Genomic DNA, 19,543 nt, shown 5'->3' with positions numbered 1-19,543 from the left:
CTGCGCCACCAGGGAAGCCCTACCCATTTTTTTTTTAACTTAATGTTACTGAGAGTCTAACTTGCCTTATTCCTTGTGGTTGGCCATGTTTTTAAATCGGAAGATGAGGTGAAAAACAAACATGTTTAGATAAAATTAAATAACGTGTCTTATTTCTCTATCCAGGCTGAGAAAACAAAACGCCAGTTCTCTTTTTCAGGAGTGGCAACGCATTATCTTTTTTTTTTTGCGGTACGCGGGCCTTTCCCGTTGCGGAGCACAGGCTCCGGACGCGCAGGCTCAGCGGCCATGGCTCATGGGCCCAGCCGCTCCGCGGCATGTGGGATCTTCCCGGACCGGGGAACGAACCCGTGTCCCCTGCATCGGCAGCGGACTCTCAACAACTGCGCCACCAGGGAAGCCCCATTACCTTAGTATTTTGTATTGTTAAAAGGGAAGTGAATGGTATGGTCCTGATATTCGTTGGAAAATCCTAAGGGAAAAAAAGCAAGGCGTCCTGATGCTCCACCATTACATCTTCATAAATGATATAGAGCAGTAAGCGTCGGGGTGATATTCTACTCTAGCGATAGCATTCTACCTCAGACTTGGATACAATTCCTGGCTTCTCCCCTCTAAAAGTGGCGACCTCGAGTAACCTCTGTAGATTTGTTTCTTCGTGTATTGAGGAAAAGTACACACACATCACGAGGTTGTTTGGACCACTAATAATGTCATCCCCTCATCGCCACCATCAGCAAGAACCATCCTGCGTGTAGCCACTTTACATTGTTTTATATGGTCAAGTGTCTGGACTTGCTTTTAGACATGCTGTTTATCATATGTTTGTATTTGGGAGGGGGAAGGGAACCGGTTGTATTTTAGTTTAATTTGTGTGAGTTTTAAAAGGAAAGTGGTGGAATATAGGTTGTTCTGATGGACAAGGACTGAGCCAAGTCAGATGTGAATCTTTAGGCTAGAACTAGATAAAATGAGATTAGATGTCTGAATGCTTTTGTTTCCTTTAAACATATTAAAGACTTTAAATGCATAGCAGCTTGTCGGTAATAAACAAGTGTGGGTAATGGCTGGTAAACAATCACTACTATCGGAGGTCGTCGCCTCACAAGGGTTCCAATTATGAGCAGCTGACAGCTTGCGGCTTTCTGCGTAGTCCGCTGCCGGGGCCACATCGGCCGATTTTACCCGGGACTCAACAAAGAGGGCCGCGGCGTACAGCCTTAACGTCACTCAAACACTGGCCCCAATCCTGCTGGGTAGCGCCGTGACCCCGCCCGCTTGAGCTCCGAGCAGAGTCCGCGCCACGCCTCTGGGGCGGGGCGATGCCGAACCCAGGCGGGCTGGCTCAGTAAAGCGGAGGCAGCGGGGGAAGATGGCGGCGGCCGTTCCACAGCGGGCCTGGACCGTGGAGCAGCTGCGCAGCGAGCAGCTCCCTAAGAAGGACATTATCAAGTTTCTGCAGGATCACGGTTCAGATTCGGTACCGGAGGCGGCGGGGCGGCCGGGCTGGTGCGGCTGAGGGACACTTCACCCCCCCGTAGATGCCCATACATTCCGTATTCCTCGGTGCCCCCGCCCTCGTCTCCAGCGGCCGGTGGCCTGGAAGGCCGGAGAGGTCCCGCGTGCGCTCCCGAGCCACGCTCCCGCCCCTCGGGCCGGCCCTACTTGGGCGGGTGGAGCAACTTTACCTCTTGCGGCACGCAGCAGTAGCAGATTTAGAACCTCACTGAGATGCTTGAGTGAGGTGGAGGCTGTGAAAAAAAGGAACCCAGTAGATTTTGGGGGTTGAGACGGGGGCCCGAGGACTGGAGGCTTGCGTGAGATAGATCCCTGGCGGGGAGTGTGGGCTGTTAGGGAAATGAGAAGGGATGTGAAGATTTCGGTGGGAACGATGGTGCGATTTGCTTTTCTCATCAATTACCAAGCACTGAACACTAATAATTGTGATTTTTTTACAGTCTTGCTGTTTAACTTTTAAAATATCGATCCTTTAAATGACCTTTTCACCTGTATATTTAGGGGAGTTACATGAGTATTTCGGGTACAGTGGTCTCCCATTGTTATAAACAAACCAAGAAATCTATTTGGCATTCTTCCTACTTTTACGCCCTGCATTTTTCAGCACAGTCTCCATCTTAACCACTCTCCGTAGTCACAAGTTATTTTTGTCAGACGGCTTCTTTTCCTTCGGAAATTAATATAATTCATATCTCCTTAAATTGCAGAACAACTGTACAGTTTGTGTGCCCGCAGCATCTCCCACTTATCAGAAATAGCAGGGGTCTAAATGTGGTTTATCTACGGTTTTTAACTTAATTTCCAATAATCTCCCTCCTGAATAATAATTCTGACATCAGCAAATACTTATACAACATCTACAGCAAGAACCGTACTCAGTGTTTGGGGATACAAGTGTGAAAATGAAAGACCATGCCTCAGAGACACCATTTTATACCATTTTACTATTTTAGTGGAATTATTTTCTCTTAAGCCAATCCACATTTCACTGAAACAATAGAGTAGATATATCATTTATTAACGTGTAATGCCTCAAAACTGTACTATATTCATCAAATTCTTATAAAACAAATCATCCCAAGGTGGAATCTAATGTAAAACTGGCCCACGTTGGACAATTTCAAGAGACTTGGCTTGTCAAAATACTAAGATACTAATACTAATATACCAATCTTTTACATGCATATTTTCCAGTGTTCATTCACATATGTAAACCTATATTTGACAGTCACTATTTTATTGATCATAAGATATCATGGAGATGTTTATATTTTGGATATCTTTCTGAAAACTTGCTAAAGAAATCACAACAGTGCTAAAGTAGCTGCTTCTGTTTAATCAAAATAGCCTTTCCCATGAGCCTTTATCATTTAGAACGTTTCTCTCTAAGCGTGAGAGAGAAAAATGCAATAGTGATTGTTTCAGAAAAACTGCTTTATTGTAAGGTTAGAAGGTTAGAAAGATTAAAAGATGCCAGAGGACAACTTTGGGAAGGTAACAAAATGAGGAATCAAGCAAGGACCACGAAGTAGAAAAGGAAGAAGAATAAAGTTAGGAAAACATGTACATGATTTTGAGATGAAGGTACATGATTTTGATGATTTGATATTTCAGTAGTAGTATTTCAGTATTCATCTGACAGTTTAGTCTTATATTTGAGAGAAATGGAATTCTACTGTTAGAGTTATTAAATACATTATTAATCAAATAGGTAATATGTATTGAGTTCTAACTGTATGACTGGAAATGGTTTATTACATTTACCCTTATAAGAAGCCTCTGACATAAGATGCTGTTATTAATCTTTCACTGTGATGCAGAAACTGAGTCTTTAGGAAAGCTTAGTCCCTTGTCTAAAATCAGACAGCTAGGATTTTAACCCAGATGGTCTGACACCACAGTCTATACATTTGAACACTATATATCCAGCATTGTGTAACAGTGTTTCTGGGTGTGCCAAGAATGGGTTACAGATACGTCAAGATATTAATACCCAACATGGCTAGAGGCTCCCAGGGCACGGGCCAAGTAACATCCTGCCAGGAGCAGCTTTGCCCAGTTACCAAAATGTGCTTGCTGTGTAAGTGTGCTCTTCCGTGAGTTCCATGATGGGAAAAGGGTTAGTACACACCAGTGTAACCACTATGCAATATTACAGTTCTAATCTTTGAGTATTTCTTATAATTACCCAATATGGTTTTTTTTAATATTCCTTAAATCTTATTTTTGTTATGAAGTAGAGTATAAAATGTAATGTTTCATTTCTTTTATCAATAGGTATGATTGAAAATATAATTTCTAACTCAAAAGTTCATTTTCTAATTTTAGACCCTTTCTTACATGAGGGAAATTATTTTGACTAACCAGCTTTTTTTCTTTATAGTTTCTTGCAGAACATAAGTTATTAGGAAACATTAAAAATGTGGCCAAGACAGCTAACAAGGACCATTTGGTTACAGCCTATAACCATCTTTTTGAAAGTAAGGTGAGTATTGTTACATTTTATTACCAAAATATCATTTTAGATATTTTATTCCCAAAAAGAAGCTTTAAATGCATTTATTTGCAGAATATGTTGACATTTTTCCACCTGTACTTTTTCTTAACTATAATCATAAATGGACTATCACATTTAGCATGGCTAATCTGTAATATGGCAGGATGTTTTGATATTTTGAAAGGGAACAGATTTTTAAGGACACTGAAAAGTTACAAATCTAAAGTAAGTTGCATTTCATTAATGTATTTAAACTCTTGGTTAGACCTAGGCTGAGCCTTTAGAAAAGGAAATTTTAAGAAATTCTCCAATATATGTTAACTATGAAATGACCACCTTCCACAAAAAAAAAGAGAATCTTTATTAAGGAATTGATTGAATACTATTCATATCTCTGAGTCTGAATTGGTCTTTCTAAAGGTTACTGGTCTCATTACAGAATTTATTTTGTGAGATAGTTTGAGATTCATAATTTGTTGATTAAAATGCTTAATATAAGATTCTTCCTTTGTTCTTAGCCAGACATGAATATGATAAACATTAGACCATTTTCCTTACAGCGTTTCAAGGGTACTGAAAGTATAAGCAAAGTGTCTGAGCAGGTGAAAAATGTGAAGCTTAATGAAGATAAACCCAAAGAAACCAAGTCTGAAGAGACTCTGGATGAGGTATGTATAGAATGTATTCTTACTTGATTTCGCATGTGAATTTGAGAAAAAGTATTTGCTTTACAGCACTGACTTCTCATAATAAGGGATGGCCACTTTCAGTGAGCCAAACACTAATATGGAGTGGGTTATCTCCCTTGGGTGTACTCAATAAGGAAAAAAGAACCAGTGCTTTACAGTTAGTAAGCCTTTCCTGTGAAATACCTCTAGTTTTTTTTTTTAAAAAAAAACATGTTCTCACTCATAGGGCCAAATCAGTACATTGTTTTTTTGTTTGTTTGTTTGTTTTAATCAATTAATTTATTTATTATTGGCTGCGTTGGGTCTTCGTTGCTGCGCGTGGGCTTTCTCTAGTTGCCGTGAGTGGGGGCTACTCTGCCTTGCGGTGCGCGGGCTTCTCATTGCGGTGGCTTCTCTTGTCGCGGAGCACGGGCTCTAGGCACATGGGCTCAGTAGTTGTGGCTCATGGGCTCTGGAGCGCAGGCTCAGTAGTTGTGGTGTACAGGCTTAGTTGCTCCACGGGATGCGGGATCTTCCCAGACCAGGGCTCAAACCCATGTCCCCTGCCTTGGCAGGCGGATTCTTAACCACTGTGCCACCAGAGAAGCCCTAGCTTTGTATTTTATATTGCCTCTATGTCTGGCCAGAACTTCTGAGCTTTCAAAGCTATTTTAAGGGCCTATTCTATAGCCAAGTTGGACTGAGTGAAAGAAACTTCCTTTTGATTATTTTTAGCTTTTTCTGATGTACATGGTGTCCTAGGCAATATAAATAGTTAATTCGGGCCTGGCTGCAGGGTGTGGGTTCATCTGTCTCATCTTTCCCAGCCCAGGTTTTGTATTTTGGTACCAAGGTTTGAAGAGCCAGATAAAACTATTTCTGAAATTGGGAGATTGGGATTGACATACATACACTAATATGTATAAAATGGAAGACTAATAAGAACCTGCTGTATAAAAAAATAAATGAAATAAAATTCAAAAAAATAAAACATTTTTCCACCAGTGTCTCCATTAAAAAAACCAAACAAAACTATTTCTGTAAATGGACAGACTTAGTAGAGCTAAGGACAGCTCTTTGAAAAGCCTCAGTAGAGCTAAATTGATTATTATCTTGCCACTTTTGATAATATCTTGCTAACAACTAAGCTCACTCATTCCTAGCAGTGTTAGTATCAGTGACAATAATAATAATTTGATAAATGTTTTATATAGTGGGCGAATATTGAGCAGCTACTAAGGTAAATAGAGGTATAATTATTAGAAGGTTTACAAAAGCAGTTGGCAACATAGTTCATCTTCCAGAAAGAGTATTCCAGAAAACTAGAGTAAGGGACGTATGAGGTAGCAGATAATATATCAAGAGATTAAGAAAAAGAGCATTACAAATAAAAGTAAAAGCTGTAAGGGCTGGAGGCAGTTTAGAGAGATTTCGTGAGAGTCCTAAACTATATCGTTTTCTTTAAAACGTCTTTTCATTTCATTTAACTGGTCAGTGTGAGCCCTCTTTTTTATGTACTCATTGTCTTCCTGCCTAGATTCCGTAACTTCTTGACCAGTACTTTGCTGGTCCCTGCTGTCTGCTTTCCCTGTTCATGCTTCAGGACTGCAGAGCAAGTACTGTGAAGAAAAATAATTATCAAACTTTTTACTGGGCTTTGTATAAATTAAAGCTTAATATCAGACAGGCATGGTTTCTAGTTTCACTGCTACTCAGCAGCTTTCATACTATCCCTCACTCAATTCCCCATCCACATAAACTACTTGACATTTTTCCAGAAGTTCTCAACCTTCTCTTATTCCTTTCTCATTATATACTCTTGTGTTCTATTTTACCAAAATATTAACATACATAGTTGTAACCATTCTCTTCTTCCCAGTTTAAAAGTTCTCTGATCTTTGGTTTTCTTTTTCCTTTTCATGTCTCCCTCAGATCTAAGGCTGTCAAACATCTTCTTTTTCACATCTTCATCCATTCCTTTTTGATTCTCAAGCATTCCAAGGCCTCAGACCTGGAGTGTGGGAAAAGTCACTAATCTGCCTTCATTCTCTTTCATCATCATTCAGCCCCAAAATGGCTGTTTTAGTAAGTTTTCTAAAATATTTTGCAAACTGCACCCTACTCAAAAATCTTCAATAACTCTATACTGTCTAGAGCTGCACTGTCCAGTACAGTAGTCACTAGCCATACGTGGCTGCTGAGCACTTTGTGGCCACTCCGAATTAAAATGTGCCTTAAGTATAAAATATGCAGTTTCAAAGTTTTAATATGATTTTTTTAATGTAAAATATCTCAACATTTTCATATTGATTACATGTTGAAATGATATTAATGCAGCAACTAGACAACTTAAAATTACATTTGTGACTCATTGTTTTTCTATTGGATTGCATTTTTGGCATTCAAAACCTTCCAATATCTGGCCCCTGCCCAGCTCCGTATTTACTACTTCTATAGAAATATTCTTCTTCGGTCACAGATGTCTGCCCATTGTCTGCTAAACTGTCCATACTTTTATTTCTTGCTTAGTGTGTCTCTCCTCTCAGCTTCCCTATTTGTCAGTTCTCTGTCCCCTTCAAGACCCAGGTCATCGGCTCATCGCTTCCTTTGAAATTTTTACCATCCCAGACTTTACATAACTGCCAAAAATTTCTGTAGCACATGGTTATCTATATTATTTACCTCTACCTTATTCATCTTAATGCAGAGAACCTTGTCTAATAGCTGTTACTAGACTTTAAATAAATCAGTCATAGTCAATATATTTATTACCTATTATGTATTAAATAGTGTTGAGGAAAGTTTTCAAGTATGAATGAATATTGGACAGGAGAGAAAGTATAAGTTAGCTCAGGAACTCACACTCAGACGTCAGAAGTGACTGTAAAAGTACTCAAGCCAAAAACTTGAGATTCATCCTTCATAACTTCTTTACATATAATCATCACCAAAGTCTGTTGATTCTGCATATATATATCACAAAACTGCTCATCTTCTGTCATCCTCAATGTTGGCACCGCAGCATAGACCTAGACTACTATACTAACCTCTTCCTATCAAGTCTCCCCACTTCCACTTTTGATTCCCTATCCATTCCTCAACTAGATCAAACTGATCTGTTTAGAACACAAATCTGATTTTGTAACTTCTTTGTTTAAAACTGGTAATTGGTTGCTCAGTGACCTAAAGATAAAAACCCAGATTCTTAACATGTGTTATGTCTTTCCAGCCTCATCTCATACCATTCTCTTTTCATTCTTACCTTGCAGACTACTATTTTCATGCTCTTCCCTGCTATGAAAATGCTATATTCTCTGTTGTAAACCTTCCTCTACTGAGTGACCTTCTTTTGTCCTTCAAGATACAGTGTAAACATTACTTCAGAGAACCCTCTCCCAGCCTATAGCCTATACTGGAGTACGTCACTGTGTCCTTCTCATGTTGGCACCCTGTGCTTCCTCTTTAGGTCTCCTAACACACACCTATATTCTCTGTTAGAGTGAGGGCCAGAACCACGTCTGCCAGCTCAGCTGCGTATCTCTAGTTCCTGACATATAGAACATGCTCAAATATTTCTTGAATTGAGAATAATTATGTAATATACAGTTGACCGTTGAACAACATGGGTTTGAACTGCATGGGTCCTTTATAATATGCAGATTTTTTCCAGTAGTAAATACTGCAGTACTTCATGACCCTCAATCCTTAGTTGGTTGAATCTGCGGACGCAGAACCATGGATGCGGAGGAATCATGTAAAGGGAGGGCCAACTATAAGTTATACATGAATTTTGGACTGCAGGAAGGGTTGGCACCCCTAACACCCAAAGTGTTCAAGGGTCAACTGTACTCTCATTTTTAGAGGCTATGCTGTGATCTAGTTAATTGCAGCTATGATGATTACTCTCAAAAGTTCCTTTATCTGTGTCTAGAAGTTTCTAGCTCAGACCCAGTCTCAGGAATGTAGTTCTTTTCCTCACTCTGGACTAAGAAATTGCTGCAAAGCCAGGAAATTACCTAAAAGCCAGGTCCGTTCAAGCACATTAACTCCAGGATAGCTTGGGACTGATCTGACCTCCCACCATGAAGCAATCAGGTTCTTGCAATGAAACCCAAAATGAGATCCACCATTTTACAAAGTGTGTTTTATAGGTCCCAGAAGTTCCATGTTGTTTTCATGTGTCATCAAAAGCTGTACCTTGTGTCTCCTACTTGAAGTTTCACAGTGTATATTAGCTAATGCATAATTAGCTCTGAGAAGTTATGCAAGAGAGGCATATTTAACTTGAATGCAGTATTTCCCAAACTTAATTATATTAGGCCCTTTTCTTCCAACAATGCCAAGGAATGGGTGATCCATAAAAGACACTTTGTGAAACACTGAAATTGAGGCCCCAAGTAGGCAGATTGCGCCTTTACTGTTAAGACTGAGATATAGCCACCAATTTATTGTGTTTGCATTATACTAAGACCTCTAATGTAGGTAACACAACATGCCCAAGCAACGTGGTACAACAAAGGGAAAAATAATGGAATGACATTGGTGTTTCTGTTTTTTTAAAAAATTTAATTATTTATTTTTGGTTGTGTTGGGTCTTCGTTTCTGTGCGAGGGCTTTCTCTAGTTGCGGAGAGCAGGGGCCACTCTTCATCGCGGTGCGTGGGCCACTCACTGTCGCTGCCTTCTGCTGTTATGGAGCACAGGCTCCAGACGTGCAGGCTCAGTAGCTGTGGCACACGGGCTTAGTTGCTCTGCGGCATGTGGGACCTTCCCAGACCAGGGCTCGAACCCATGTCCCCTGCATTGACAGGCAGATTCTCAACCACTGCACCACCAGGGAAGCCCGACATTAAGTTTTAAAATGTGGCTATTATTTGCTAATCGTACCTTATCCACTCAATAGTTATCTGTAATTTCTTTAATAAAGTCTTGATATTCTGATATTCTCACATAATATACGTATATTGTCATCCTCATTTTGTGGCTTTTAAATGCTTTAAGTTAAAATTATTTTCAAATTTGGGATATATGTTAACAGTTTTTGTCAAGTCAACTATATTCCTTAAAAATCATTTATTTTTCTGATATAACAGAAAAGGATAGAGAAAACATAATTCCAACACCTAGAAATGAATGTTTAACATTTCAGAATATTTTTGAATATTTTCTCTGTGTATATTTATTGAAAAGTTGAGATTTTACTGTAGAACTTTCTACTGATTTTTCTTGTAATCTTATAAGAATTTTTCCACATTACTAAAAACTATTAAATTACCATAAATATGTGGTTTTATTTTGCCATTATGTATAATAGTGTATGGAATAACTGCATAAAGATTTTTTCCTAAGTTTCAAATTACTTCTTGAGTATATATCTGTATAAAGAGAATTATCATACTTTTAACATTTTAAAATTGCATTCCAAAGAGATGGCACTAGTTTACACTACTAGCAGTAGACTTCTAAAGTAACGTCTCACTAAAACAAGCTTGGAATGGGTCAGGAAGAAAGTTAATGCTTACTTTTGTAATACACTTTGTATTCAAGCTATAGATGTGACTTTCTTCTGACTTAGGGAGGCAGCCTAGCTTTAGCTGAAAGTTCTAATCCTTAAGACTCTGAATTGCATAGGGCTTTATACCCTATCCAGGCCTCACTACTTTCTCTATAAAAGATGGGGAAAGAACTGCCAGGTTGCTGTATGGTTAAATGAATGGACATAACAAAATGACTAGTATTAATACCTGACATTCCATATGTGCTTGAGAGGTAGTAAAGTGGTTAAGGCTTGGGCTTTATAACCAGGCTGCCTGGTTTCTAATCCTACATAGCCACTTTGGAGCTCTAGGACCTTAAGCAAGTTACTTATCCACTCTATCCTTTTGTTTCCTTATCTGTAAAACAGGGATAATAATAGTACCTACCTCATAAGGGCGAGTTAGTTTCTGTAAAACATTTGGAATGTTCTGTAGTATAAAATTCTATATATTCTTAAGTTTACCTAAGAAATTGATTCTTTTGATTCTCATTGATTCCTCACTAATGATTAGATTAACCCTTAGCTTTAAAAAAAAAAAAAAAAGACCCTGATAATCCTGCTTTGTTCTAGGAAATCTGCCTCTTATGGTAATTTCTATAGATAATTCCATTCATTGTGTGAACTTATTTTCAATTCAAGTCCAGGAACAGATGCAATATTACTTGTATTTATTCTAATTGGATATAATTTAAATATTTAGTAATGCCAATTATTGGTGCTAACACAACTCAAATCTTTGAAAAGATGTCACAATGATTTAATGCCTTATAATTTTATAGGAATTAAAATGTAATGATATTTCTAACCTTGGAAAATAACTGGATTCATTTTATGGTTTGATGAATAATTACTCTTTGTCAAAAGAACATAGGTTTCCAAAGAAGATGGAAGTTATTTGAAATTATAGGTGTGCTAGTTACTAATATTCTCATCACAGACTTGAAATGAGATAGTGAGTCTTTTAACTCAGTGGTGAACCAGAGGCAAAATAGTTTGTTACCAAATCTGTGAAATTCTTGTGACTGGACTTAGGTCACAGTTGGCTGTATAAGTATTCTCTTTGTCATCCTTCTAAAAAAAGGACATGAATTAACAACTCTATGTGTGTGTTGTTTTTGTTTGTTTCTAGGGTCCACCAAAATATACAAAATCTGTTCTTAAAAAAGGAGATAAAACCAACTTTCCCAAAAAGGGAGATATTGTTCACTGCTGGTATACAGGAACACTACAGGATGGGACTGTTTTTGATACTAATATTCAAACGAGTAAGTCTAAATGTAATCTTATCTCTTTGGCTTTAAGGCATGCCAGATATTTGTGTTGGCAGTACCTTTTTCTTGGCTGTCATTTTTTTTCCGGAAGTCTTTTACACCTGTGATTTACTTGTAAAAGGTTTTCAGTTCACTACTTGGCTGGGTGTAAATGAAGACCTTTTGGTCACTGAAAAGCAAAAAATAAGGAAGCTTAGTCTAAACTTTGTTAATGCCCCAAATTCCAGCTTTTGTATTTTAATATAAAAGGCAGAATAGTGTTATTTTAATGGTGTAAATATAGGTCCTTTCCGTCTCCCTACTTTAGACCATAATTATTTTTACATCCAAAATTTTCTTGATGAAATACTTGGCTTTCTGAATTTTTATTTCTTTTCAGATGCACAGCATGGTAAGTTCTGAAATCAATTTAAAGACTTAAATCACTGTGTTTTTCAATTGGAACTTAACTTCATTATTAACTATAAAGAAAATCTGTTTTACAGGTTCGAAGAAGAAGAAAAATGCCAAGCCTTTAAGTTTTAAGGTTGGGATAGGCAAAGTTATCAGAGGAGTAAGTAAAAACTGGCCACGAACCAGTAGATATTCTGGCACACGCTACTTGTAGTATGGTAACATAAAGAATTAGGTTTGAGAATAGAATGAAAACAATCTTTGGAGTCTCACAAATCAAGTGTTATCATTGCTAACTGATCTGGCACAAATTACATTCTCTGGATCTCAGACAGTACAGCCTACCTCAAGGTTGCTAAAAGATTAAGTGGGGGACTTCCCTGGTGGCACAATGGTTAAGAACCCACCTGCCAATGCAGGGGACAAGGGTTCGAGCCCTGGTCCGGGAAGATCCCACGTGCCGTGGAGCAACTAAGCCCATGCGCCACAACTACTAAGCCCGTGTGCCACAACTACTGAAGGCCGCGTGCCTAGAGCCCGTGCTGCACGAGAAGCCCCCGCACTGCAACAAAGTAGCCCCTGCTCACCGCAACTAGAAAGCCCGCGCACAGCAACAAAGACCCAATGCAACCAAAAATAAATAATTTTTTTTTTAAAAAAAGATTAAATAGGTATAACTTAAAGCACATAATAGAGACTCAAATATTATTTCCTTCCATGCCTGCCCCTTTTATTATTTTTTTCTTTGTAAAGTAATTGCCAGAATGTTTGGCTTTCTAAATTTGATTCTTATAAAATGTTAAATAGCTGTTGTACCACTTATACATGATTCAGAAAGGTAAAATATCTGTTCCACTAAAGTACTGATAGAAACTTCTAGGAGTCTTTCCTGTGGCCCTCTCACCTCTCACAATTTAGGCTCAAACACCAAATATATCTTTCAAATGTTAAGTATGCCTTTACCCACCCTTACATGTGAGAGGTAACAGAAGGAAACTCTGAAAAAAGGGGAAGTTAGGCTTAAGCTGTACTGACCATTGCAGTGTACAGTACAAAAGGAGATGAAACAGCAGGACGTCAAATATTAATAACCAAAATGCCTATTTAAATGCAGTTATGAGGACCCTAAATGTGTTATTCTTTGTACTGTGGTAAGACCTAAAATATTGTTCAATCATATCCAGAGCCCAAAATAGAATATAAAACATCTTGAAACTAAAGGTTTAGTTGAAAATCACTTTTAACTACTATCTGATTATACCAAGTTGATATATCAGGTTGAGCTATTTTTGTTTCTGTAACTAAAATGTTTACTGGTAAATTTGTTCTAGTCAACCATACTCTTAATTTCCAGTATGTGACAGATCTCTATCATTTGAGCTTTATGTAATTGTTACATTTCAGCAGAGTATATGATATTAGTAATATATTCTGTATCCTTGCATCATATTGTTTTTGGTAATTTGGCTTTAAGATCCAAATTTGTACAAAATGACATTTTTGAAAAGTTCAAGTATTTACACTAGAAAATTGTTTAATGTGTCCTTAACTTTTTTCATTGAGGAAATAAAGGACAGATTTAGAGACTCTCACCCAAGGACATTACCTTAGGACATGAAATCCTGTAACAGAGTGCTTTGTATGTAATCTTGCCTTTCTTCTGGCTTTGCATGCTTTTGTAAAGTATCATTAGTTTTGATTTTATGTTCTTGCCTTTAGTGGGATGAAGCACTCTTGACTATGAGTAAAGGAGAAAAGGCTCGACTGGAGATTGAACCAGAATGGGCTTATGGAAAGAAAGGACAGCCTGATGCTAAGTATCCTTTTTTCCTTTGTAATTAAAAGAAAAATCATTAAGAAAGATCACTTGAAGGTATGTAAATGCTGTCTAGGTTAACCTCTAGGTCAGAGATCCTGTCCAGACCAGTCTTCCTGATATTTAGATGCTTTTGTGTCAACACCTCCAATATACACAATATTTTCTAATGTTACAAAGTATTCTAACTTGAGCTGGAGTCTTTTTTTCTTCCTATAAGCTCTTAATTTTCAAGACCTAAACTGAGGTTTAAGTTTCCATCTTTGAAAAGCTATTAATGTTTGAAGGGTTTATTTAAAGGAGTTAAGATGCTCAATACAAACAACTGTAGCAAACTGTAGGATTCAGATATGGCTCATGGTAATTTTATGCTTCCATATGATTTCAGGCAGTTAATTGGGTACTCAAAGCTTAGAAATGGAACACGTTGGGGATCACCAGTTGTGAAATGAAGGAGACCACAGGTCCAACATCATAGTGTACGCATTTGTGATTACAACTAGTGACAGTACTTTTCTGATAGGCCCAATTTGTGAACATTAAAAAAAAAAGAAGAGCCGGGCTTCCCTGGTGGCTCAGTGGTTGAGAGTCCTCCTGCCGATGCAGGGGACACAGGTTTGTGCCCCGTTCCGGGAAGATCCCACATGCCGTGGAGCGGCTAGGCCCTGAGCCTATGCGTCCGTAGCCTGCACGTCTGCAGCCTGTGCTCCGCAACGGGAGAGGCCACAACAGTGAGAGGCCCGCGTACCACAAAAAAAAAAAAAAAAAGAAGACCCATGACTCCAGTCTATTACGACCAAAACAATCCAATAGCTAAGTAGGAAGGTAGTTTAGTTGTTGGTTCCATTCCCAGAGAACTAGTTGGACCAGTCAGACTTAAGTTTGGGGATAAAAAAATTGGAAGTCCTTTCTAGACTTATCAATTAGTTACTTGGGAATATAATAGCCTTCTTCTCAGCCTATCAAAATCCCGTGACCAACTGCAGTTCCCTCTCGTGAAGTATCTCAAGACCAGTCAGATAAAAATCACTGTTATCTGAATTCAACATCTGAAAATTCACAGCAAATATCAGGTAGTACCTCATATGAACTTTGATTTATTGTAACATATACAATCAGCTAGATTGAAATCACTTGGGGCAGGGGTGGGGCATACTAAGTAGCAGTCTTCATCAAGTAGTGGCTAACTTGGCAGTACTAGAGAGGAAGATCCTAGTTCAAGCTGAATTTATCTAGTCAGCCTTTATTGACAGGTTATGACCTCCATTCACAAAAATACTTTTAGGAACCTCTAGGTTCCTATGTACTAGCCCCTGAGTCAACTATAAAGCCCTCCCTTTGGAGTTAATTACCAGTATCCAATACACATAATTTTAATTTTATTTATTTTTATAAATTTGTTTATTTTGGGCTGCGTTGGGTCTTCGTTGCTGTGCGTGGGGTTTCTCAAGTTGCCGCAAGCAGGGGCTGCTGTTCGTTGTGGTGGGGGCTCTAGGTCATGGGCTCTAGACATGTGGGCTTCAGTAGTTGTGGTGCATGGGCTCAGCAGTTGTGGCTCGCGGGAGCACAGGCTCAGTAGTTGTGGTGCACAGGCGTAGTTGCTCCGCAGCATGTGGGATCTTCCCAGACCAGGGCTCCAACCCATGTTCCCTGCATTGGCAGGCGGATTCTTAAGCACTGCACCACCGGAGAAGTCCCATAATTCTAATTTACACTAAGGGGAATAAGGGGAGAGGCAAGTTTTATCAAATTTACCTTGACTTCTTCAACAGAATTCCACCAAATGCAAAACTTATTTTTGAAGTGGAATTAGTGGATATTGACTGAAATAGTAAAGGCATCAGCAACAATAAAACACAGCCTTGAAGAAACTTAGGTGTCTCATTAGAACTGGTTACTATTTTAAGGGAAGAGTCAACTGGAAAATTCAAGAAGTTAAGTTAGAACTTGTTTACTTGATCCCCAACTTCTAAGAAATGTAATCCATTATAAATCCTTGAAGTTTAAAATATTTTACTACAGCTGTGTAGAATATCACTTAAAGAGAACTGACTTGCCTTTTACCTCATGTTGTAAACTAAAAGGCTCAATAAAAATTTATCCTATGTCTTGATTTGTGTTGTGTAAATATATTCATGTTCTGATTAGGTTAACCAGTACTAAGACTTTGTCAAACCTGCGAGTAACAGTAAAATTGTCTGGACAGCTTTGCCAGAGACAATCATCTTAAAATCTTTAAATATTTGTGTATAAGGAAGGCAAAAGCATAGAGATTGAGAGGAAGCAAAAGGCTAAAAGGTCTAATAAATTGTCAGCAATAGATGAATTCAAGAAAAGTATACTTCAAAACCAATAAACCACTAATACTGGTGAATATAAAGTTAATATTATTAGGTGATTTCCCCCCCTCAACAAATTCGTAACAATTATTGGATGAATCTTCAGTTTTATTACAAAAACGAAGATGATCAGTTTGATCAAAATGAAAGCTTGCTCACAAGTTTTAACATGAATATTCCAAATACAAAGTCTCCTGAAACAAGTTTTGATATGATTTTCATTTTTTTAAAGGGATGCAAACATTCCATTTCCTCATTTATAATCTCTATTCCAAGACAGTATTTTAATAAGTATCTTCTGCTGTTTGATCCAAATTCACAACGATAATTGAACCACACAGACAATATCTTGTCAGCAAAGGTTAAAAAGCCATTTTTTTTTTTAAGGAGGAGGTAAATCCTTAATAACCAGCCCTTATGTATTTTCAGAACCTTGTACTACACTGACATGATTTGCAGTCAGTTTTTTTTCCCTACCCTTAAGGCTACAAAACTCTATTGCAAATGCATTGCAAAAGAATTCTAGACCACTTAATGCAAAAATCAAAAAAATAGTTCTCCAATAAAAAGTAAATTTTATAAATGGTAGGAAATAGTATCTGTGGTAAGCTACTAAGTGACATTTTCCCCTATTACTGAACAAATCATGTTACACAGAAACAGGGAAGACAAGTTATCAAATACAACAAGCTTATGCTATGTTTACATCCCTCATTAAAAAAAAATAATTTCGAACTTTTCACACACTCCATCTGATATTTAATTTTCCCATCAGGTTGGAGGGGGAGGATAATACTGTCCATAATTCCAAGGATTCTGATAATTGTACTGAAAGGAAAAAGCAAACATGTTAGCATACAAGAACTATGGCTGAGTTCTATATATAAAAATGTAATTAAAGCAGGTATATTTAAGAAAACAAGCATGTGTTCACTGCTGAAATTCCAAGTCTTAACCACAAGACAATGTATTATACAATCTGCAACCAAAGCAGAGTTGTTTTTTCTAAAGAAAAAAAAAAAGACTATCCTCATTTATGCATTTCTAATAACATCTATTAACAAAAAATTCAATTATAATTATGTAAACTCACTTGATACCAGGCACTATAATTATAAGCAGCTTGATTTGCCTGTAAATCACCATCAATCATCTGCGTAGATGATGAAGTTGTATCTTCTGTGTGTGCTTTCTTTTCCTCTGGTTCTTCTGATCTAAATCAAAGGTCAAAATGGAAACTTTCAGAATTCCCACAGATAAGTACTTTTAACAAATGGATGAGTGTCACCTGTGTACATTCATCTGAAGTTCTTGACCACTCTGTTTTATATGATTTCAAATCACGAAAATAAATTACCACAACATAAAGGTGATAATTATCTTTAAAGGGATTTCCACAATGAAATGTCTTCTTTTAAGCATCCCTTTCTGATTCAGCAGGAAGTTACATACCCGTTTTCTGCTTTCCTTTTTAAAGAATCCTGTTCTTTTAGGAGTGTTTGATGTTCATCATAAGCATTCAGAAGCCTGAGAGGGAAGGAAAAACAATCCTTTGGAATAGACAAAAGCCAAACTTAAATTTTTAAAGTGTTTAAGTTATTTCCACTTAGGGAAACAAAAGCATGTTGCAATGAACATCCTTTTGGGAAAAAAAAAAATGATCCAGCAGGCAAAACCGCCCCCAGCTACCTTTTCTATGTTATCTGCTTTGGCAAACCGCTGCCTTGCACTTTCCTTCTCAGTCCATGTGGTTCAAATGAGGCTTCAGAGATACAGGCCTAGCCAATTACCTTACTACGTATCTCTGACCAATGACTGGTTTAGAGGTGATCATGTGACTCAAACCAGGATGTCAGTAAGTCCCAGGATTTTTGACTGAGCTACTGAAAAAGTGCCTGTTCTCTGTACTACAGTGGGCTAAAGCTGATGGGATACTGGCCAAGAGCTACCTGTTTTTATTATTTGTAACACATGGGGAGAGCCCGACTAAGGAGCTATCACCCGACAAAGACAGTGACCTTGACAATATGTTTCCGTCCAATGCAACGAGTCCTGACAGTTACATAATTTGTATACTTTTGAGATCTAACTTAACAATGCTTCTTAAAGACACCTGCCACCAGTTAGGATAAAGTGTAAACTTTGGCCATGTGATAAATTGAATTAGAGCTAAAATAAAACTACAGTATAATTAGTTATCATTGATTAAAAAGGTAATTTTTAATAAATAAAAGAATGTGATATGTATTATAGGTCTCACCTGGAACTCAAAACTTCAAAAACAATGTCACTTGAAGCCAAACTGACTTTAAAATCATAATGATTTTGTTTTCCTTTTACCATTTTCTTTTTGAGCGTGGAATCCTAACCACTGGACAACCAGGAAATGCCCTCCTTTTACCATTTTCTTAAATATTTTTTAGAAAGACAAAGATGGCCTTATTTTTTAAGGAATCAGAAACCTGAACACAGATAATTAACATTTCTGTGGAAATGACCTTGATGTTTACATGCATGTTCAACTTCCCTGGACAGCCTGCATATGTACACATTTAATAACAATTAACAGTAACACTGGTCCCAAAATATTACAGGGGCAAAAACTGTCAATAATCTCTGGTTCAGTGTTTACTCAACATAAAGGACTTTAAAATGGACTAATTTCCTTAAGACCTTTAACAACTCATGGGTTGGCAACAAGAGACTCAATATTCATATGAGAAAGTCTGAAAACTGAGGAATACAAAATATTAAGTGAGAGCTAGGATTTAATCCTATATTTGTCTGATTGAACATTAATCCTTACCAATTCATTACACTGCTACCTAAATTTCTAAGCAACTCATTTATTTTCCATATCACTCCCTTTTAAAATTTCAAATACAACAATCTTAGACCTGATACTCAGACCCTCCATAACTATATTTACAAGGGCCTAACTGGCATCCTTGTGTCGGACCTCAGATTTGTCTGTATATTACTGCCAAATTTAAATATGTCATTTAATCTAATTCAAAACTCTAATAGCTTCCTACTGTCAACCGTGTACATGTGCTCAGAACTCAGTCTAGCTTTTAAGACACAGCACATTTAGCATCAAGCTTTTACCGCTTCATAAAACCCTCCAATCAAGCAGATATTCTTTTTACATGAACTTTAATTTGTTTCCACCATTTTATCCTCTCCTTAGCTTATCAGAATCCAGTAATAACTAAATGAAGCCCCACCTCCTCTATGAAAGATGCCAAATACATTCTGTTCCAGAGAGATCAAAGCCTTCTTAACAGTTATATGCTACCTCACATACTTATGTACAGCCTCTCTAGTCACCACACCATCCAACTAGACTAAAAGCTAAAATTACATATGCCATTTCTTTTGTATACTTTCTTCAGTACAAAACAAAAGGAAGACACATACAGCACATGAGGTGGTCAAGAACACAGGCTCCGAAGTAGGTTCTAATTCCAGCTGCACAATGTAATAGCTAAGTGACCTTGGAA

The 19,543-nt window shown here is 37.7% G+C and overlaps 2 protein-coding genes across 6 annotated transcripts in view; one reads left to right on the top strand and one right to left on the bottom strand.

Moving 5' to 3' along the window:
- Window positions 1-1,322: 1,322 nt before the first annotated feature.
- FKBP3 (FKBP prolyl isomerase 3) lies at window positions 1,323-15,814 on the top strand. The gene is made up of 7 exons (XM_030854868.2): window positions 1,323-1,480; window positions 3,902-4,003; window positions 4,576-4,683; window positions 11,351-11,486; window positions 11,978-12,045; window positions 13,605-13,702; window positions 15,474-15,814. The coding sequence occupies exons 1-7, from the start codon at window positions 1,373-1,375 to the stop codon at window positions 15,526-15,528; spliced, it is 675 nt and encodes a 224-aa protein (XP_030710728.1). The 5' UTR covers window positions 1,323-1,372; the 3' UTR covers window positions 15,529-15,814.
- Window positions 15,073-19,543, bottom strand: part of PRPF39 (pre-mRNA processing factor 39) — a 38,198-nt gene continuing 33,727 nt past the window's right edge. For all 5 annotated transcript variants that reach the window (XM_030854864.3, XM_060294777.2, XM_060294779.2 and 2 more), the window contains 3 exons: window positions 17,493-17,567; window positions 17,134-17,254; window positions 15,073-16,868 (listed from right to left, as the gene is read on the bottom strand). In XM_030854864.3, coding sequence (XP_030710724.2) covers window positions 16,812-16,868; window positions 17,134-17,254; window positions 17,493-17,567 — 253 coding nt within the window. In that variant the 3' untranslated portion in view covers window positions 15,073-16,811. The remainder of the gene's footprint in view (window positions 16,869-17,133; window positions 17,255-17,492; window positions 17,568-19,543) is intronic.

The sequence above is a fragment of the Globicephala melas genome, chromosome 2 (genome assembly GCF_963455315.2).
Source record: "Globicephala melas chromosome 2, mGloMel1.2, whole genome shotgun sequence".
Lineage (NCBI taxonomy): Eukaryota > Metazoa > Chordata > Mammalia > Artiodactyla > Delphinidae > Globicephala > Globicephala melas.
The sequence above is the reverse complement of the archived record's forward strand: the minus strand, read 5'-3'. Positions and strand labels throughout refer to the sequence as shown.